General features: G+C 39.9%; 1 protein-coding gene across 2 annotated transcripts in view; it reads left to right on the forward strand.

Moving 5' to 3' along the window:
- Positions 1 to 16,842, forward strand: part of efna5b (ephrin-A5b) — an 84,832-nt gene extending 67,990 nt beyond the window's left edge. For both annotated transcript variants that reach the window (XM_034234951.1, XM_034234952.1), the window contains 4 exons: positions 1,552 to 1,844; positions 13,680 to 13,745; positions 14,117 to 14,197; positions 16,169 to 16,842. In XM_034234951.1, the coding sequence (XP_034090842.1) occupies positions 1,552 to 1,844; positions 13,680 to 13,745; positions 14,117 to 14,197; positions 16,169 to 16,296 (568 nt within the window). In that variant the 3' untranslated portion in view covers positions 16,297 to 16,842. The remainder of the gene's footprint in view (positions 1 to 1,551; positions 1,845 to 13,679; positions 13,746 to 14,116; positions 14,198 to 16,168) is intronic.
- The last annotated feature ends 6,360 nt before the right edge of the window (positions 16,843 to 23,202 follow it).

The following is a 23,202-nucleotide window of genomic DNA, read 5'->3' on the forward strand; positions in this document are numbered from 1 at the left end:
TTGGTTTACATAAAGCGATTTAGAAAATGAATTCTACAGAACCAGAAGTCAAACATCACATTGAGCTAAGAAGAACTAGCTATAGTTTTGAATAGAGAAAGCAAATAAATATACTATACTATACAATTTGTACAGCTTACTACACCCACCATACTGTCATTGTCAGAAAGAAAAACAATGTAGGAAACCTCAGGAAGATGGAGAAATAATAGATGAGGGATCTTTTTTCCAGAATGTACAGTCATACAATACATGCCGTGTGTAACAAATAGATCAACATTGTAAAATTACAGTATGGTGAATTAGGATGATAACATTAAAGATAAAAACTGTCAAATAACTTCCTGGTGCCACCAAACAGATTTGACCTGAGACCCACAACCTTCTCGCCACCATAGAGATGTGGAAAAAAGGACAACACAATCACACAAAGAATGGATGGCAAGAGAAAGAGGTCACACTTCTGCGTGTGTACTGCTTTAGTTAATCCTGAGGCCCGAGAGTCTTCAGGATAAAATACTTTTAGCCTGTTATACGCTCTGCCCCTTGTGTGGAGCTTTAAGAGCCCTTCTTATAGACTTCAGTGGCACTTTTCAATTAAAAGTTTTGTCAAAACTCTTGTCAGGTTGTGCTCTTACAGCACTTAAGACTGAGTCTCAATTATGAACCACACCACCTAGCCTCTGGGTGAAGCAGTGGCACCAGCTGTGTGTGTGTGTGCGTGCGTGTACTTTTTCAACTTTGTGAGTCACATCATCACCTTTTGGGGCACTTCAAGTGTGTGTGCTAAATTAAGGACATCTCTAGCAAGCTTACAGGTATTTAGTGCTTTTCTGTCAGGCCCCCTGTGACCCCATGGTTAGGGTCATACCATCCCAAACCCCACGAGAAACCTTTTTGTTAAACAGAGAGAATTGTGTGTGTGTGTGTGTGGCTAGATGCAACTTGTCACAGTGTGTGGCCTTCTGATGAATCTGCCTGTACGCATTGAAGCCCTCTGACCCTGTGTGGCCCGTTCTAGATCATTGCAGTTGTAAAGATGCCTCACCGCACAGCCCTCAGGGACAGCCAGGCTCTGTATTTTTCCTCTCCTGATATTTACTGTCTGGGCCGTCCTGTATCCCTGTGATCATTCTGACTTGCTGTCTGTTTAGTTTTTTTGTGGAAAAAGTACTAAAGAAAAAGTGTCTTTTTCTTTCAAGAGACGTTAAACTATTTTCTTGAAAGCATGTTTTTTCAGACATGGGTGCGTTGGGAACACAGATGTGTGTATGTGTGGGTAAATATATGTTGCAATGACTGATTTATAGATAAACCAACCCACACAAATGTATTGGAGCCAGAAGATGAGAGAGCTGAGGCTTGTAAATGTCCACACAGCAGAGAGATCAAACCTGCATTCTCTGCATATGTTCTGAATTTAAACAGCCTTTTATCTGTGATTATTGAAGCAATGTTGATGCATCAATACACAGACGTATTAGGATTATAAGATTTGTCTTAATAACAATAGATATACAAATTAACCTTTTCCTCCTTTTTAACCACCAGGTTCCATCGTGGAGACTACCACATCGACGTATGCATAAATGACTACCTGGATGTGTACTGCCCTCACTATGAAGACTCGGTGCCTGAAGAGCGGACAGAGCGCTACGTCCTCTACATGGTTAACTACGATGGCTACAGCACATGCGACCACACCGCCAAGGGCTTCAAACGCTGGGAGTGCAACAGGCCGCACTCCCCCAACGGGCCGCTTAAGTTCTCAGAGAAGTTCCAGCTCTTCACTCCGTTCTCCTTGGGCTTTGAGTTCAGACCGGGCAGAGAATACTACTACATATGTGAGTCTCCATCATGATGGCTTTTTGAATAGAATACTGTTTACACTGCGGGGTAACAAAGGGTAAACAACTAAATGTTTATTTAGGCTTTTCCTTTCATTCTCACCCTTCTGAGTACATTAACAATAGTATCATTGTCTGCAGTGATAATCTCAATCTTATTTTCATATTAGATGTTTAATTATGTTGTGCATGTTTCCAAAAGGTACACAAAACCCGACATGCATTAAAAGAAAAATATGAACCTAAAAAACTTAAATTGACATGAATTACAAACTCAGATGGCCCCTTTCTGACCTTGTGTTTTTCCTTTAATACAACAAAGCCTGAGAGATATAGTTACACGCTTTCCCTAACCCATGTTTTCACAACTTCACCACAGAGCTTTGAGAGTGGCATTACAGTGATCCTAGTAGGTGCTTTCATGCTGTGCTTTTCTCCAAGCTTTTCACTCGGCTCTCATCGCTCATGGAGAACTCGTCGCTAAAATGGCAATGGAATTCACGGGGGAGTTAAATTGAGACAGTTTGAAAGTTATACCTCACTTTCCCTGCTACACAATACTGTATCCCACAAAAAATACTGCCGTCCTTTCTGCATTATGTTGTGCTCTTATTCAACTTGCGTTAGATTTTAAGTTGTCTGCTTCTTGGCATAGAAACTGAGCCTAACGGAGTTCATCTGAAGTTAAAGCCCCTGGGAAATTAGGTTTTATCAAAGCTAGGTGATAGAGTGGAATGGAGTTGAGTTGTCCTCCCCTCACAGGCTATACGGAGGAGTTACTGTCAGTAGGTGCAGTTTCTGCCACTCGCTCAAAACATATTTGTCACACGGACACGCTGAAAATACAAAACAGGAAGCATGGTTATGTTCTCCTATCGGTGGCATGAGTGTTCATCATGCAGTGTAATGCATGTCTGCGTCTGTTGAAGGACTTTGTGGGCCAATGTATGAGAAAAACTATAAATTCCTTCTCAGAAGGGGTGTCAGTTTTGACAGTTAACGTCTTCCTGCTAAATGTTGCAGGTTGTGCTTCTTGTATGTGTTTATCTGTAAAGTTTGGCATGAGGTGTTAATGCAGCTCTAGGTGGCTGTCAAAGTCTTAGTGTTTTCTTCTTCTCTGAGACAGCGTTGAAAGAGTCGAGAGCGTTGCTGAGCCGAGCTCTACACACTGACGTCTGTTTTTTAAATTGGCACCTTTTTATGAAGCAGTTAACCTGACAGCCAGCCAACACTTCTGTCCTTTTCTCATTTCATGCGTTTCCCTGCCTTTTTCCCTCTCCCTCTTATTGCTTTGTTACACTTCAGGGTTAGAGACTGAGTAGAAAAACAAAAAGCTCCTCCCTAAAGTTTTTTACGTTTTTTCTGTGGTGAAAGGTGTTTTCTCCGTTAAGCTTGTCTACAAAACAAATAGCCTGAGATCTTCTTTCAAAGGCCTTTCAACTCTAGGTGTTTGGCCATTTGTCTGATAAAAATTACCCAGATTTCGTATTGACATACTAGAGATGAGGGAAAAATGGAAGTCTTGGAAGTTGTGAGCGTAGATTGGGGTTAGCGAAGGGTTATACAATTCATCCACTCCTTCAAGTCTGTATTTCTAACATATATTTTTTCCATTTCTGTTGAGAGATGCTTGTCCTAAGGGCTAGATTAAATTACACTGCGACCAACAGGGCTCCCATGGAACACATCCATTCTGCTGGTGCACGCCATATTGGTTTAGAGGCCCGCGGCTTCATTGGCTATTGAATGATTCTAGCGTATAGCCTCTCTGGCTACTGTTACGGATATTAAAGTCATCTACCATGAAGTGGTCTGACATGTGATTTCCCACTGCCAATGTGTCCGGCCTGGATGTCCATAAGTAGCATGAGAGATGCTGCTGATGGATTGGACAGTTTCTTTAGTGGACAGAATGTGGAAGTGAAGGAGGAAGATTGAGAGGGAGGTAGTTGCATTACTACACCTGCCAATTTATCTGCAACATCTGTTTCCATCACTACCATCATCATAATCATCATCATCATCATCTTCATCATCGGAAAGTCTTCCTCATGCCCCAGAAGTAGAAACATAAAAAACCTTCCAGCTTGCATCGGGGTTACATCATTTTAATTATCCTTTAATCTTACAAATGTAATAAATACAACGATCTGACTCAGCTACGAGTAAACATGTTGCAAAGTTCTGTCAAACCACGGAATTAGTTAAGTGAGTGTAAAGAAATTACTGTGATTTTCTCAGGGATTACAATATACTAGTACTATAAATATGAGAGAGGGAATCACTTGTATTTCTTTCTCGGAAAGCCAGAGTTCATTAGAAGCAGGTATTTTTTCAGGTATATTTTTATATTTCCCCAGTGTAATGTATGATTACATGCACAGTGGACCTGTAGTTGCATGGATTCATCCACTCTAAGAATAACTCTTATCTCATAATCGTATTACATTATGGTAAAATCGCCCCAAGAACAATTTTTATATTCATCAGCTTAATAAGTTCCTTTTTACTTTGATGTTAAAAACTAAGTTTCTCAACATTGCTTGTATACAGTAGAAACATAACCACTTATACAGGCTTTTAAAAGTATTCATACCACTTTCAATTTGAATTTAAATGAAAACATGTTAAGTTTAATACTTTTTAGGACCTACAAGGGGAATCAAATGTATTTTATGGCTTGCTTGCATGCACAACCTGAATTTACCCATGTTTGTTACCCAGGTATCATTACATATTCATCTTATCAGCTTCCACTGGCATAGAAATGTTCAAGGCTAAATGTCTAAATAATGAATCTCCAACAGTAATTAGTGGGTTATTACTTTCATTATTGAATGTTTATGAAACACATTACTTTCTATTGACATAAGGTCTCTTATAAGTTACATTTCAAAATACATCACACCACAAACAGAGCCTATGACTAGCTTCAACAAAGACTTTCTCTTTAAAACGTACAATGTTAAGTGCAGCTCAGCACAACACACAGTGGTCAGTATTTGCCCTTGAAGCCCGTTTGCCTACATTGTGTGAATGCAAAGTGTTGCGTAGCTAACAGGGGAAAATGTTATGCATCATTACCCGCTGAATCTGGCTATACTTTACACCTGCACTAAACAGAAATGTCAAAGTGTCCCGAGGCAGAGGCCACTATCCATGAGCACATAAGGCAGAGGTTAGCAATAGTTAACTTCCAACGGCCCCATCCACTTGAGACATAACAGTATATCATCTAGGGAAATACATTAAATGCATTTTCTCTTTGGTTTCATAGTACTGCAGTGGAAGGATAGTCCTAATGAAGAAAGAATAGTTATTCATAATCAATATTTCACTGATTCCACTCAAGTATCCATTCAGATTAACCATGTTTACTACACACAGCATATATATGTATATATATATGTGTATATAAACTGTATACTGTACATAAAGGAACAGGGCTCATATACACAGTCATAATATTAATATTTTCCTCATTTCAAATAACTTTCTGTAGCCAAATAACCTGAGGGAATGGGGGATGAAAAATCCGCCCGCAGTGACGTGATTGATTAGCGTTCTTGTTTGTAGATGAAAATTAAGCTGTCAAATCATATTCCTGCTGTGAAAATTCCCGTTAATGGTGTTTTCGCCCTATGAGTTCGATGCGGGTCGAGGGTTGATTTGTTGTATCTCTGATAAGATTATAGAGAGGAAACAGGGTTCTGCTGTCATCTGCTTCAACAACAAAAACAGCTTAATCAACGGCAGCAGGACGGAGGGAATTTACTCGAATGGAGGTCATAATTCTTCATTTCTGTTAGTGTCAGCCTCTCCTCTCTGGCAGGTAATTGAAGACAAGCTGGAGTCAGTCAGGAGCCTGATCTTTGTGGAGACAACACTCAGCTGTGTTTTTGTTCTGCTATCCAAAACAACACATGACAGAGAGCAAAATACCTATCATAGAAATATATTAAACATGTCAAATGTACCAGACTTAGGAAGATACAGGGGGTAATGTAATGATGGCCGCTATGCAACAATTTAGCAAAATACAGTATTACTGTATAAATGAGTTACAGCCTCTGTGACTGACACAAGGGGTAAGCAGACAGTAACAGCACTTCTTGGGTCAGAGATCACAGTGCATTCATGGCTTAAGTGAAACCCATCTCGCAGAATGCTGATGCACGCACGTTGGTCTAATATGAACACAATCCACAATCTCCTATTTGAGTGATTTTAATCTGAAAAGGGCAGCAATCCAATATCAGTTGCAGCACACTGCAAGAGATGAGTGAGCCGAGTTATGGTGTTTTAGGCGTGTAAGATGGGTGGCAGATAGGAAAGCACTTGATGCGATCATGCAGTGGCAGATTGTAGGCAGAACAAATGTCGTTTTCTTGTGGTTTGACTCATTCGCCTTCAAGGACTGGTGCTGCTTCTCATCCAAAGTACCATAAACAAAAATGTTGCGTCTTAAATGTGGATCCATTTATTTATAAAGATATTTATTTGGATGTAAAATACGGATATTTTAGAAACCTTTAGAGAGCTTAAGGGAGCCTGTGGCTGATATCAAATGAACATTTGTTTAATGGTAAAACACAAAATCCAGAGGTGGGCGATGATTCTATCCGTGTTAAATTATAAAGACAAAAATATTTGGTGAGGTTTCAATCACTCTGTAGATGCCCATAGGCCAATATGCAAAATGCAACAGAAGACTAGGGTTGATCATAAATACCCAGGCAAGAAACACCTTCTTATATCCAAAAGGCTTTTTCAAAAAACCTCACTTCAACTTTACTGGACTGCTACTTGCACACCGAGAGCTCAAACAGATTCTCTGTGACATAGCTGTCAACTGATAGTTCGTAAATCCTGTGAAACGCCGTTCTCCTTCAAAAGTAGAAAGGAGTACAGATCGTGTAGCAGGCGGTAGCAGGAGCAGGAAAAGCTTTAATGGATAAATGAAATAAAGGCAGGGGACGGTGTATTCACTCTGTGTTTTGTTGTAGAGCTATGGGAGGTCTGCTAATAATGACAAAGGGCCGGTGCTGTTCCATTTGGTGGTACAGGGATGGATGGACATCATCATAACTCAGCCCTCTCATACATTCACATGAAAAATCAACCCTGTCACCAGGATTCAGAAATGATCTGACAAAACGGAGTAATGTGATAAAAAGCTACACACATACTTGCATGGATACACATGCACTGATGGACAATATGCATACACACGCATGAACAGACATACAAAAAGCCACGCAGATGCACCCAGTCTGGAATGCATTATTATAATCCTGATAGATGGATAGACATTCCACCAACTCAGCCTCCCCTGGTTACAACATCATTTATTGTTCCCCCTTTCATCCCATCTCTCTCCTTGAATTCTACGATGGTACTACAAAACTATTTCTCCCTGTGTGTCTTTTGCACCAGATTGTTGCACTTCCTGTCAAGGACACATGAATGCTAGACATGTAAAGGAGGGTGACAAAAGAAAGGGAGAACCCTGCATGTCCGTCACACAGGTGCTTCCATAAATGTCCCAATTGTTCCAATGTGTGGCGCGTTGGAGTATACATATGTTGTGATTTACATGAAAAGATTTAACCCAAGAAAACCTCAGCACTGCCCTTTAAAACCATAATTAAAACAAAAAAGGGTACCACTTTACAATAAGACTACCCTTATAAAGGATTCATAAAGGGTTTATAATTAGGTTATGAATTAGGTTGTAAACACTTTATTAATCAGTAAGAACCATTTATAAACTAGTTCTAACATAGTTTTCATACATCAACACAGGCTCACTATTTGGCAAGATGAATAAGCCTTATATTGGCTACTTAGTGAGAATCAACTCAGTGAACAACAGATAAATGTGGGCTCACCATTTGGCAAGCAACCGGTCACAGTTGCCCTGTTTATCTCATGTCTTATAAAAGCTTGTTAATGATTTATAAAGTGTTCACAACCTAATTAATAAAATGATTACAAACTATTTGTAAACCCTTTATAAGGGTAGTCTTATTGTAAAGTGGTACCCAAAAAAGTATGAAATATTATTTGGAAGAACAATAGGTTTTTTCATCCCTCAAGTTGTAATCACAAGACTTGTGAAACTAAGTTACAGTGTGTTAAAGCTTTTCTGGCTTGTAGTGGCCTTACTATGACACTTTATTTTGACAAGTCTTAAATGTGTCATCAATCTGAATATGAACATTCAACACACATTAAACATTTTAAGGCAGCTGGGTCTACTGGCTCCAATAACATACAAATACATAGTTTACGGTCTGGTTATTACATGCTCATTGGTGTTTCAAGAGTTCCTTTTTAAAATAAAGTGAAAACAGTCAACCAGCCAGATAGATCATTTGCCAGAGTTGGCTAATAATAGTCTATGAGCTAAGTCATGTTGCACTTGTTGACAGCTCAGTGAAAGCAAGGAAGGAGACAAAAGTCTCAAATCAAGTTACTTTGAGTTTGAACACCAATAAAGTAATCATCACTTTGTCTGCTGAGAAACAGAAACTGAAAGGCTGTTAGAAAGCCAAGGCATCAGATGAGAAGTAGGGCAGGCAAGGGCACATGGTTCCTCTCAGCCTAATGTTGTTCATGCTTCTAACAGCCGTCTTCAGGAACTCATTATGGTTCCCTTTATCAAAGCCAAGGACAGTTTATCCTTGGCCATTAAACCATTAACACGTACACTGAAATATTAACCCAGTCCATTGGTCATCATGTTGAATTGGTTATTCCCCATTTATTCATTCTTCCCCGAATACACACATTTGTGCTGATACACACACACAGTTTTTTTCTCCTTTAATCAGTGGATGTATAATCTGCTATAATAATAATATTATGATTCGATGGGACACACTGAGTGCAGTAATGAAACCATATTATATACAGGTATATGTACCCCTTTAGATTATAAAAACACATTATTGTTGGGTGTGAAGACATGAATGAGCTGATTCAAAGGTTAAATCACTGTAGTTGCTTTGCATTTTCAAGTGATTTGTTAGATTATTATTTTATCTTTAACAGAATAATGACACTTGATGTAGAATTAAATAATAGCAGATGCAAATGATTTTGTCCCCACACTCTGCGAGGAAAGTAGTGCATTGTTTAATTAGGCCTTATCGATTTCAACTCACTTTTCCATCTCGACTCATTGCTCTTTCCCCATGTTTCTCTCACTCTTTTCCTCATTGCTTGTAACCTCTTCACCTCGGAGCAAGCGGCATGAGAAATGACTTTGGTTCCTTTTTGGCGGAGGTTGAAAGATGCAAGGAAAGAGCAAAAGGCCAGATATCACCGGGGGGGACAGTCTATGTTCCCTCGGCTGCATGAATCTAAGTCCTCCTCTTTCACTGCTCCTCCCAGCTTCCTCCTTCCCTCCTATTGTGTGTTCGCTGTGGTAGCATCTGGTTAATGAGCCTCTTCAGTGGATAGTCTCCTCCATCTTCTTACACGTGCACATTTTGTGTGGGCATACAACCACACATACAGTTTGTATTCTTTCCCTCGTTCCACGATGTCTTGGTAAGAATGTGTGCTAACTGGTTGAATGTGGAAAGGACTTTTTGTGAAGGACATTCAGTAATTTCGAGTACGTCTGAAAATAATTTTAATTCACATGAACTGCACTGTCTGTGTGTGCGATTGTAGGCATGAAAGAAATTACTTTGGACAGTGTAGCAGTTAATATTACCTATTGAAGGGGTTATACAAATATTTTCTCTCTCTGTCTAAGACTCGCACTATTCTCTTATATTCAAGGTTTTTTCTGGGTGTATTTATTTAACATTGTCCTTGTTGACTGATTCCACAACCTGAGAGCGAAGGAGACTTTAATGAATCCCGGCAGTGATTTCTGTACACAGAATGGAGGAGATGTGTTCTGGCTGCAAACTGTCTAATTAAATGGTTGGAGACGAGGGTAGATGGCACAAATGTTCTGAAAAGGAGCTTTGCATGTGTTTGTATGTTTTGTCAATGTGTGTCCGCTCTCTTGGACACCGGTTTAAGTAAACTCAGACTCCTGGACCTAAAATCCACATGAGTAATCTCAGTGAATCAAAGACAAGGCCAGCGGCTTTTTTTTTTAGAGAGCTGGCAGAATTAGCTCGCTAGGAATGCTCATAGCTGGACACAACTTTGCAGGGCATTCTGTTTAACCCGCCCCATCCTAACAAATAAGCAGGGATCAAAGGATTAGAGCACCATTATTAAAACCAGCTGGAGGCCTGTTGCCGACTAGAAGCATGATGCTAATAATTTGGCATTTTCACATCATGGGATACATGACTTTAGAGAGCTGGGGTTCTTCGCTGAAAATACTTTTATATCAAAAGTTAACCGTTGGTTGTCACAGTATGTTATCAGATTTGTGGAGATTTGGCATCAGTAGTCTCAATGGATTGATTCTTAAACATAGTTGTCAAAAGAAGGAACTTTAAACTTTTACTCTACAAATGATTGTGAACCACTCACACAATGCTTACTAGTCTGCAATATTGCATTGAGCATTCTGGTTGTGGTGATTCTATCAAATGAGCACATCTTGGTTAACTGATTTAATGTAAAAGTCTAGCAAAAAAAGCTTTTACTTGTAGTTTGACAGTGTTCTTTTACAGCCGAGCCATTGCACCTCCTAAATGATGGTTCAGAATTCAATATCCTGCCATGATATCATCTATTACATTTAGCCAGCGTTAACTTAGCTTTAGATTCCCATCCCTACAGACACATGTTGTATGTCCTCATGTCTGGAATGTGCTGTTGAATCTTTCATTGAAAGGCAACGGAAATGTGTTTTCCAGATAACATTACAGTTGCAATAAAACTTGGCTTGGGCTGTGATTGAAACAATACTGTGCCTAAGCCGCACTGAGCCCACCTGTTTGTTCTGCCGTAATTGGATTCTGCTTCATTCCATTTGCCTTAATGCTGATGCATAATGCAGTGTACTGAGGGGACCAGCCATTACTAGCCAGGGGACATGGCTTGGAGGAGTAACCCGACCTCGTCCCCCCGCCTTCCTCCCCCTCCGGTCTCTGGGACATCTTTTCAGGGCCTCTGTCCTTCAAAGCAGCCACTTGCTCAGGCTGGATGGATTGATGGTTGAGGCTGCTTGCCTGATGGGAACCAGAATAGTAGGTGTTGATGTTACAGCCTGCAAGAACAATAAGCTGGCCCTCAGCAGCATGTTAATCCAAAATAAACAGGCGCTGTCGCGGACAGTTTGGTCCCGGGTGCAGGGATCCTCATCAAACACACCAGTATGAAGAGCTGTTAGCAAGAAAGGAATGTAGAGCCAAACCTTAATCCTTCCTTTGTAGTCTAAAATGTACAGCAACGCACATCAGTTACCTGCAGCATGCCAACACAATGGCAACATCCAAGTTCAGTTGAATTGATTTAGTTGATTTTTCACAAAGGAGTTTAAGCCTTATACTTGTCCTGCAAATGATCAAGGAATGAATTCCAGTGTAAATATGAATTTACAATTGGTGAAAAGTAGTTTTATAACACAATCTTGATATTTGTTCACTCGCACATTTTGTCCATTGTTCTGTTTGTGTAGGAGGTGGATAGCGTGATATAGCCACATCTCTAAACATCACAACAGCTTCACCCACTGTCATCATGACAGAGACTCCCATATGCTTCTTGCCATTTTCATCGGGGCCATACTTCTGTAATGATCAGCTGCCTTTGCTAAGTGGCTGGTGTCGATGGCTGCGACTCAGCTCTGTGACTCAGCTCTGCCTGCCACAATGATGAAGATAAGACATCTGGAGATGTATGTGTGTGCTTTCCCATTGTGTGCACACATTACATATGGGTGAATTAAGCTGTGGTGGAAGGAGAAGTGGAGCAATAAGAAGAGTGACATAAATTGTGTGGGTACTGGTGTGTATACATGACTGAGTGGGTGAGCGGCTGTGGTCAAGGTTCATTAGTGTGTCATCGGCTGCCTCCACACCGAAATAATAAGGCCCCCTTTCTCTACTGCCTTCACTTCCTTCCCTCTCTGCATCTGCTGAATATGAATTGAGCTGTGAAAAAGGGCATCTGATCTTGAGTGACCTAGCTTACACACTGACACATAACTAAGAAATAGCTGATGAAGCGACAACATTAGCATGTAACGGCAAGGTTGTGAGGGATAGAGAGAGCTTGATGAGCTGTAAAGAAGGTTCCGCACAGAGGAAGTTATTGAAAGAGTACGCAAAATGCATTTAATTAAAGACTGGCATCTTGATCTCAGGTTAAATCGGGTGTACAGAGCATGCAAGAAAGGATTTGATTTCCATCTTCTCTTACCCTTTTCCAAAGTTATTAGTCAATAATTATCTTAATGAACATAAGGCTTCAGAGACGGCCTTAACATAAAATATATGCTGGAACATTGATTGCAGCAATGTCTACAAACATGTTTGAATGTAAAACATTCTGCAGACAGAGAGAAAGAGATCAGAGTATTGTACATAAATACTGTTATTTAAGAGGACGTTGAACAACACACAGGTAGACATTAAAATCTGCATCTTGTATGCATGGGCATACTGTATGTATGTGCACGCATTGGTAGCTGTGTGCTGTAAAATATGATGAAGCCGAGTCAGTTGAGCTTTGATGAATGGATATGGCCACGCTGACAGACGAGAAGAGAGGGTGACACAGCTGGGAGAGAGGGGAAGGAAAGGAGGGGTAAGGTATAGGTTCACTAGAGAGGAGTTGACAGATCCCAAATGGTAGCCTTTGGAAATGCTTGGCTTCATTGCATCAGCTGTGGAATGATCCACAGAAGATGTAAAATGATGCCCGAAAGACATATAAGTGGACACTTCACCATTTCTCTGGAAATAATGGAAATGAAAACTAGTTACAAATAAATAGCGTTAATATATCCCAATAATGGGACATATGGTGCATTAGGTCCTGACATGAGACAACAGCATACATTTTTTAAATACTGTACTTCCTGCTGTCATGACGGATGCACACATTGCACAGCCCCCATGCTCTAGCTGACATGTGTTTGACCCCTATTCTGTCTACAGGAGACAGCACCTGGTGCCTCAACACAACACCATTAGTGGTCAAATACACACACAAACATACACACATGAACACACACACAACTCTCTTGCACACGCTCTCCGCATGAGATATTTTTAGAAGATGTGATACAACCACTATGGTAGCTAACACTCAGAGATTCACACCCGATGGGCTTGACAGGAAGGGATCCATTTCCTGACAGCAACCACAAACCATCCGTGCATGCAGGACATACATGTATATCCTCAGTGTGTGAACTTTATGTCGCTAGAAGAGCTTTGAGGTTGTTATCGATGGAAAAATACATATAGTAAACATGCGACGTGTTAGCACAACATGATATCTTTCAGTTTCGAACATTGTTTAAAGGATGCAAATGTACTTGATCCTTTTTAAGATTCTGCCAGTTGTTAAATCTAAAACGCTTCAATTAAACTGTGGGCGCAGCACTCAGGTTTCCCAAGAGACATTTGCACATCTGTAAATACTTTCTGGCTATAATTGTACAAGAACCATGACTAACCCTACAAAATCCTCTTAAGAGTCAACATTAAGCATCAATTTGGTTTTTTCTGAATAGATTACCTCAGTCTAGAGGGAAGAAAGTAGTCCTTTTAAACGTCTATTCATGCAGAGCTTTTTCTAAAGGGGAAAACACAGTCAGAAATATGTAAAGTACACATGTGATGCTCCATTTAGTCTTTTATTAACATCCTCTTTATATTTGTCTTTTGTTTTGTTTTCCAGCCTCCACCATTGCTGAGAACGGGAGGAAAACATGCCTGAAGCTCAAAGTTTTCGTCCGACCATCAAGTACGTTTTTGCATCCAACACAAGGCTTTGTAATCGAGCTGGTTGAAGTTTGGATTGAAAATCAAAACAGTTTATGTCTACTTCTCTGGTTACCTCACTTCCTCCTCAATCACCTTGTGCTCACTGTCCAACATATCCCTTTCATTTATCACAAAAACTTCCCCACCAAGTTTTCTTTAACATGAAAAGGTTGATATATAATCACATTAAATGAAATCCAGGTCACTTCATACCTCATCTGAATGTTGCCATGAGCTTTGTTGCTTGGGATGTTTAATTTCAGTGCTGAGTGGGGGGGGGCTTCAAATGTCACTAACCTATTTGGCATAAAACCTCTAATGATCTCTCATTCTCCCTATTTTCTGTTATAGACAGCTGTGTGAAAACTATAGGCGTACATGACCGCGTTTTTGACGTAAACGACAAAGTAGACAATACATTAGAACCACGAGGTTAGTATGGCTTCCTGCTTTTTTGATTCTCTTCAGTATGACCTCCATACATCTGTACATGTGTCTCCTGCTCTGTGTTCTGTTCTGCCGATTCCTGGAAGCTGAGGTGTCCTTCCACTTCCTGCCTGATGCTTCTCCAGATGTTGTGCCTTGTTACTATTGCTTGTATATTGTATTGATGGACTATGTTGCATGGTGATATATCTTTTTAAATACATTGACTAGTGTTTATAATGAATTTCAATCATATTGCTTTCATGAATGTGTCACTTTAAATGTGAGGTTTTTTCATAGAAGTGCATGTCTCACATTTTTACACCGTTTTCAAACCTTTTCACTAACCCTAAATGTCATTTCCAACTGCATGTTGTACTCCATAACATAACTCGTGTTTTTCTTCTGACCCAATACAAAAAGTAATGTAGGTGCTTTAAACAATCTGACCGGTGTAAACAAATAATAATGTAATGATATGTTCATACACATATATTTATGAAACATCCAAAGCATTGCCATTTTTTATTTTCTGTTTCGCTCCTCACTGAGTTGCTGTTTGCTCTGTAGCACAGCATTGATTTCATTTCATTTCAAACCTTTATTTATACAGATGAATCCCATTGAGATCATTGATCTCTTTTTCAAGGGAGACCTGCTCAAGTAGTTCCACATGAAACATAAAAACATAAATAGAACAACAAAAGGACATCATACAGCATCATTTACATAATTATCCATATAAACAGGTACCAACAGCTTCCGATTGAGTAGCATCCAACCCAGCTTTAAAAACATTTAGTGGCACCAGATTGTTCAGTTTCCATTTAATTTGCAGACTATTCCAAGACAGAGGAGCTGCACATCTAAAAGCTGTCTTCCCTAAGACAGTCCTAGCAGTTGGCACATTTAATAAAACCACAGCATTCGATCTCAGGCAGTAGCCACTTACAATTCGCCGTGAGATCAGGGAGCAGATATAAGATGGAAGTTTCCCTAACATGGCTTTGTATATAAAAATGTACCAGTGACTGATTATTTTCAGTGCTCAGAACACTGAGGGGTTTAATGTCTTCTTCATACATGAGTCTAGCCCAGTCACTGAACTGAAACACATCACCCACATGCTGACGTCTCATTCCCAGCAGGAGCTCACCCAAAGATCAGAAAAAGCCCCGCTGGGAATATATAACAGCCTGTCCAACATATGACATTTAAAAAAAGACTGTTTATGAATATTAAAACATTATTTTAAAGTATTCCAATCTGAAATTGGAGGTTTACTATGACGTTCAAAGTGTATAAATGGGACACACACATCCACAAGGCCAGATCCTAGGACATTGATGACGCCCATCTTCCTCTCGTCCTGCCTGATGTTCTATCTACCTGCTTCTTTCAGGGCTGCCTCACACCTTGCATGCTTCTTTTGGCTCATTCCTCTAAAACGCTCTCTAAAGAAGGGAAATTAAAGCATTCAACCATCATATACTGTTGCCATGTCCCTCCACACTGAACAAACAACAAACACACACACATTTATATAATGATGTAACTGCTCAGGTCCTCTTTCCTGTCTCTATCCTTTGCTGTGCATGGTTCAGCTGCTCCCCATGGTGCAGAGGGCACATGGCTGCTCACACACTGATGCCGAGCAGACACAAGAGGCACCTCACCTGGGAATTTAATTCAAAATTATTTGAAGTATGAAATAGCAACCCAAGTTCATATGACAACTCAGACTTCATTGCAACAACTTCATAAAGTGTAATAAACATGAGCCCAAACATCTCCCACATAATGCACGAAGTCTCCACAATTGGTATTCATTTTCAAATATAGCTCACAGCTTTGTATGGCACACTTAAAACATATGGAAGTTCATTAATTGTATATTATTTTCTTTTGTCTGTGATGCAATGAAGCAACATTGTTCAATGAATAACAACCGCTTTGGTCCTTTTTCCTGTTCTTTAGATGATACCAGCCATGAACCGGCTGAGCCTTCCAAAAGTGACGAAACGAATGCTGCAACGCACCTGCAGAAAACAAGTCCAGTCCTGGCTTTGTTGCTGGTCTGCCTATCAGCACTCTTCACTTTATAGCGCTCCCCTCTGTCCCCGGAGGGCATTTACACCTAGCGTGGCCTGAATCTGCCCGAGGCTGCAGGGAAGGGGCGGGATTTGGGTGGAGTGTGTTTGCTTGATTGGGCATCAGAGCAGGCTTCTCAAAGAACCCTCTATTTTTTTTCAGAAATATATTTAAGTGGTCTTTCTCCGTCTGTGAGTGAACAAAAGTTGGTTTTGGAAGTGGGAGAGACAGTTCCCCTCTCAAACCTTCAACTGAGATGCCAAATCCCTTTTTTGACACTTAGTGATTCTTATTTTCCAGTGACTTTTGACGTCCCTTTACATCATGTTTATGTCATTGCAGCACTGATGTTTAGCCACACACACATAAACAGCACATACACAGAAACATGTTTCGAGAGTCAAATACAAACTACACAACTACACTAACAATCAATAGAAGTAGGGTTTTTTACACTTGTAAACAGTAGCAGCAGTACACAGTAGGAATGTAGAGAATCTAGGTTTTAGAAAAAACTGTACATACACAAAATAAATTGTCCCGAGACCTCTGAAAAGCCTTTCAGAAAATAGTTTTGAACAAGTTATTTGGGTTCATATGAAGCCGATTTTGGCTCCTCCATTTTACAATGAAGTAAAGTACAAAGCTGAAAGATGAAGATGTTGGAAAAGAGGAGCAATGATTTTAAGCTAAGGTCAGATTTGAAACCACAGCACTGAGCACTGACATACATGGCATGCACCTTAGCCTGCCAATCTTCAGACTGTCCCGGATTGAAGTTGAGCCCAATGCTCTTAGGAATACAAAGTGTGTGTGTAAACGTTGATAAGCTGCTTAGAGCAAGTGAGTGTAAAACCTTTTGAAACACGAGGCATTCTTTCCTCATCCCTCTTTGTGTAGAGTATGCCAGTCCACTCAATAAAACACCTCTGGTTCACCACAACTCACAAAACAGCTAAATTGAAACTTTCTCACCAGACACTTTGTAGACTGCTATCAAGCTCGAGGATCAATATCTTTTGAAAGTTGATCACACAATTTCACGGCCACAGTCACAGTCATTGTATGCAATGTTTACTGAGCAGGACTGCAATTGTTCTCTCCGCTCCATTTGAGTATTAATCAATATTAACACTCCCATAAACATTTGGATTTACACCTTTTTTTATCGGATATTGATTGTTTAAGTGATTGTTTAAAAAATGATTCACAGCTAAATTGGAGACTTTCAAACTATTAAATTATTTTTGCCAATGGTGTCTTCAAACATTATATTCAGTGGAGACACTGTCAACTTTTTAATGTATTTTTGTACTGTCTGACAATTAGACCCCTCAATTAGAAAAACAGATGTCATGGGAAACATTTTTAAAATACATTTAAATTCACAGTACCATAGCTTTTTCACTGTCACTTAAACCACAGCTTTGACTCGTTCTTATTAAATGTTAGTTAGTTCACATTTAGTTTATTGCAGTATTTAGACAGCTTTTACAGGCCTGATGCATAGCTCATTAGTTGAAAACACGTAGCGTTAATAGAAAAACTTTCCATGTAATTCAAAGCAATGCCAGCTCTTTTTTTAGACGGGCCAGGTTTATGTTAGCACTTACATAAAAAAAAATGCCTGTGTAGTAATGACATTCAGCATCCTTCAGTTCCCACAGATACACATGGTATGCAAGCATAATGAAAGTATCGTCTTTTCTTTTAAAGGAATGGACCGTGTTTCTTTGTTTTCAAGAAATGTGGGAGGATAGAGAAACTAATTCCTTTCTTTTGTAGAAAAGTTTTAGTTTGAGAATAGGGTACCAATTGGTTAAGAAAGATAGATAGAGAGAAATAGAGCAAGAAAAGGAGCATGTCCACCTTCAGCTCCTAATGTTACAGGTTTAAGTGACTCTTTAATGAGGTTCAAAATGACAGGCATGTGGACCCCATGTTGTGGCAAGGGGAGTTATTCCTGGTATTAAAAATAGATGGTGGAAGGCTTGGGGGGTCTCAGGAGGGGGGTGTAGATTTCCATCGTGGGGGGTTTGAAAGCACCAATGACCTTGCAGTTGAGAGAATTGGTTAGTTAAGGAAACAGAGAGACAAACACACAGGGAGTCAGAAAGACATGGGAGAGAGCCGAAGGCGGTGTGACAGTGCCTACAAAAACACGACAAGACAAAACAACTTAAATTCCATGCAACACTACTGACAAAACACCTGACTCAATGACAAACTTATTGTTTAGTATCACGCTGTCTCAGAAGGCATGCACTGTTATGTTTTTGCTTTATTTTCCATTTTTGTAGCGGCCTTTTGTCATTTATTTTTCCTGAAAGACTGCCTTTGCCTTTTACCATTTGTTTTTACGCTATGGTAACAATGCTATTACAGCAGAATAGCAGCTCAGCTATGGGGGGTAATAGGAGACGAGGCCATTTAATGAGTTACTAATTTTCAGGAGAACACCACAGGGAATGAGCACCGCATAAGATACAAAATGGACGCTTGTCAGCAGATTAACACTAGACTTTTATCAGAAACCAGCTTCAATTGTACTCTCTTATACTGTAGTTACCGATACTACTATTTGTCATTATTGCTATTATTACCATGGTTTATTCTGTACACACCTTAACCTGGGAAATGAGGATCAACTTATAAACTGGATACTGTGTATCCTGAGGTAGTCAACCATAAAACAAGTAGTGTTAGGTTAGTATCTGTTTTGTACCTTTCTGGAGGACAAAAAAAATTAGATCATTGTTAAACTGTATAATTATTATTATTGTTATGATGATGATTATGACTATTATTATTAGGAAAACTTGATGTAAATAGTGTTTGATATTAAAGTATTAATTTGGTTCTTATGTCTTTTCTAAAAAATGGATACGGTATTATCTCTGGGTTTTGCGGAGTGTATACTGTACTCAAACAATGCATTGTGTGCTTTGACCCTCAATGCCTAATGAAACTTTGAGCTAATATGAAGGGGAAACCTGTGGGAGCTGTACACCATGTACAAAAGGATGGCTCACCTGTTACATGTTTCAAACCAGTCACCAACCTTCACATCTCTTCATAAGGATCCTGCCTTGGAAAGACACACTTTGGACTTAACGGAAGGTTTATTTGTACTTTTTTGCCTTCAGTGTTTGAAAGCATGTTAGTCAGCTTAAAGATCTGCCAGGAATGGACTGTCTGCTTTTTATTGGAAGGATCTCACCAGTTTCATTATGTGGCATGCGCATGAACTTGATGACATAAAAAAAAAATATATCAAAAAAGTTTTTTAAAGAAAGTATTATTTTGCTCTTGTTTTCCTTTTTCTTTAAGACGTGTTAGATTTTTGGATCACTTTCATGTTGTGTGTTTTTGCATCCCCATTTGAGTGATGTCATTTAAACTGTGTAGTGACAGATGACAAATGTACATAACACAAACCATTGTTGTGAAGTTACAGTAGGGGACAGTCATTTTGTAGTTCAAAAGCAACTTTCTCATTTATCCTAAGGCTGACTCTCTCCATACCCATCTATTGAATTCATGTAGTTGCAGTCTGTCTCTCCTGACTATTCATCTTATTTCCGCTCTCCCAAGAGGAGGCGTTCTTGGAGTGTATACATCAATGTGTGGACGTTTTTCAGTGTGAAAAAAATGTGTGAGACATTTGAGTTTGTGTGTGTGCGTGTCTCATTTGCTGTTGCCGCAGTGAATGGGAAGCGGCAACCCTCTTTGGCAACGAAGAGTGTTTCCCATGCCTTAGCCCTCCAGCCTCTGCCCTGGCAGTCTCGTCTGTGTACAGACGCTTTCTGCCATTGTGCTTTTACACAGGACGGCTGCTGGCGTCCAAGAGACTACAACAGGGCCCTTCACTTTCTCTCCCTTTCTAACAACCCTGAATCACTCCTCCCTACAGTAGACGTTAGTCCTGGACACAGTTCAAGGATTAGTTCACCCCCTGCACCAAATCCTTAACTGGATTGTTAGCGGGGTAATGCCTATCATCGATCCAGGTTCTGTGCCTGCAGGGCAAAGCCTCTCTTTTCATCAGCTCCCTTTTTGCCAATGAGCTCTTGTTCATTTTGTGCGCCTGTCCTGTCCCATTCTTGTGCTTGTATGAACCCCACCACACCACCTTCTCCTGCTCCCTCACCTTTAAACCTCGCTTCCACTTTGCCATCAGTGGGGAATATTTCCAACCTGCTCTTTTACAGTATATAGACAACAACGAAAAATTTGACAAAAAATTATCTGTATTTGTATATACACGTGTCTGAGCAACTATGAGTAATACAATAAAACAGAAATACATTGCTTTGATCATTGTGTTACTCTTTTTTGTCTTTTTGAACCTTTAACAGAGAAATTAAAGTACAACTGACATATTTTACTGTGATGGTTGTCCTAGCCCTGTAATCAAAAATAACTGTTAAATCTGCCACTGCATATGGCACATGGTGGTCATGCATTATGCATTGGTGCCAATGCATATGGCTAATGAATACTGCAATACAGATTCCAACTGTAACTAACACAGCAAATAAACATATACCTCTGACTTGGGTATAATCATGTCTAATCATGTACCAAATTGGATGCACCATAACCATGCACACTCACACACACACTCCCTTTTATACGCATCTCACCCTCCATGCCCCTGCCTAGTCGTTTACTCTGGGGAATCACACCCTCTAAAGACAGACTGAGAGGAACACCATCCATCAGGATCAGAATAAGACCTTAAACCTCCTTTCACTTCACTCGGGCACTAATGAGGACACCTAATAACCTTCTGCTGGACCCCATCAGTGCCATTTAGCTTCACCCTCCATTATCTCTGGTAATTAGACTCAGAGCCAGCCAGCCCTGAGGACCAAAGGGGGGGGGGTCGTGATAGGCCAATTGGAGCCATTTTATAAAGATTTGACTTAATAATATACAAACACTGTCCGTCATATGGGAGGTACATATAGAAGAAGAATTTGATAAATAACATCAAGAACGCTTGGATTCCTGAAGTATAGTTATTGTTTGAAAGGTAAAGAGTACATCGTGTTAGTCATACAATCATCAGTATGAAATCCTTTACAATTTCATCCTTCTCATCCAGGGTTTGTACTTTTTTAAGCATCACAAGAAGAAATGCTTTATGCAAGAACACACTTGACATGATGAGCCAATTAGTGTCAAGTTGTTCTGCCTGCTGTTATTACCAAAGGAATGATCTGCAGATGCAGGTGTGTGTGTGTGTGTGTGTGTGTGTGTGTGTGTGTGTGTGGTGTGTGTGTGTGTGTGTGTGTGTGTGTGTGTGTGTGTGTGTGTGTGTGTGTGTGTGTGTGTCTATGAAGACCAATAAAGACAAATCACTGCGCCTGATCATTAAATTGAAGGTAATGATAGCTTCATGTGAAGATGTGTCCCAGATGTACTATGAAGCTATGAACATAATCAAGGTCTGTGACCACCATTGAGTGAGAAGAGGGCACTGGGATGAGACTGACACCATGTCCCGCATGAGATGGCAAAATGGATGTGCACAGATTAACCTGTGCCTGATTCTGTTCCTCTTTCTGCCAGTGCAGCTTTCAGATACAGATGTGCTATTTTAAAACATAACAACGCAACTGAGCCTGTCTTGAAGAGGCCACTTTAGTAAAAGGCTTCTGAAGGCATCATTCTCAAAGTCAGCTGCTTATTGGTTAGATGGTATTTCGTTTCCATGTGAACAATCAGTTTGATTGACAGCTCTGAATGATGTCTTCAGTTAATCGCTCCAGTGGTGTGAAAAGGTCATAAATCACCCAATTATGTTGCCCCGCTTTATGAATAGATATTTTTGGGGGAATATTTAAAATGCCTCCGAGGCATATCAACTTAGTCAACCCCGTATTTATTGAGAGAGGGTTAGGGGGAGGCTGCTTGTGCCAGAAATAACTGATAAGCTGGATACATTTCCAGAGTCTCAGTCACACTGAGGAATGTCAGTGTTAGAGACTTGGAAGTTAATTTAAGGTCAGGATTTATGGTTTATGACAGCTTTGACATGTTTCCAGAACAAGTTAAGTAAGAAAAATATAAATAACTGCAGAAATAAAAAAATAAAAAAAGATAAATAAAACAGCCATCAACACAGTGTTTTACAGCAGAGTTATCAGCACAAAACATTGATTTCAAACATCTTGTCTATCTAAAAACAGGCACAATGTATCTTTTCACTCAGCTATGGTAAATACCCATCAAAAATAAAATAAGGTATAAGTCATTTGTATTGTACTTGCTCAGTCAGTACCAGGGAGAAAACAGAGTCACAGATCTTTATCTTTAACGATGCATGAATGATTTGCAGAATTTCAAATAATAAACCGTATCAAATAGTGTCTGAGGGTCTCAATACTAGAAAGCAACATTTTGTAAAAACTAAAGTGAAATGCAAAGATGTTGAGGCAAAGGGTCTGCAGTAGGTTTTATTTATGTTTCTAAATCAATTATCAGCCTACGATGCCCAAGGCTTCTCTCCGCATGTCTTTTAATATTACAAAGAGGGTTACCCTCAGCTTAGGTGGAGGTCACTGCAACGTGTTTCACACAGGTCATTTTATTTTACTGATGCCTCTCACATGTTGACCTTCAGGGCTGAGAGATGAGGGTCTGCAGCCACTCCAAAGGAGGATTACGGGAAGATGTGACGCCACTACAAAATATGAACTTCAAGGGAAATGAGACCAAGATTGAAAGAGGTGATACTGGAGGGTCAGAACTGAGACTGAGGATCACATGTTTCGGTCTGTAATGTTTTATGGATGAAGTTTATATGTATGGTATTGTAAACATATTTTTAAATCTTTAAAAAATGGGAAAAGGGTCCCAGTGAGATGTGAACTACAGGACAGATTGTTAACAGCGTTTCATGTAGGCGGTCA

The sequence above is a fragment of the Gymnodraco acuticeps genome, unplaced genomic scaffold (assembly GCF_902827175.1).
Source record: "Gymnodraco acuticeps unplaced genomic scaffold, fGymAcu1.1, whole genome shotgun sequence".
NCBI classification, from domain to species: Eukaryota; Metazoa; Chordata; class Actinopteri; order Perciformes; family Bathydraconidae; genus Gymnodraco; species Gymnodraco acuticeps.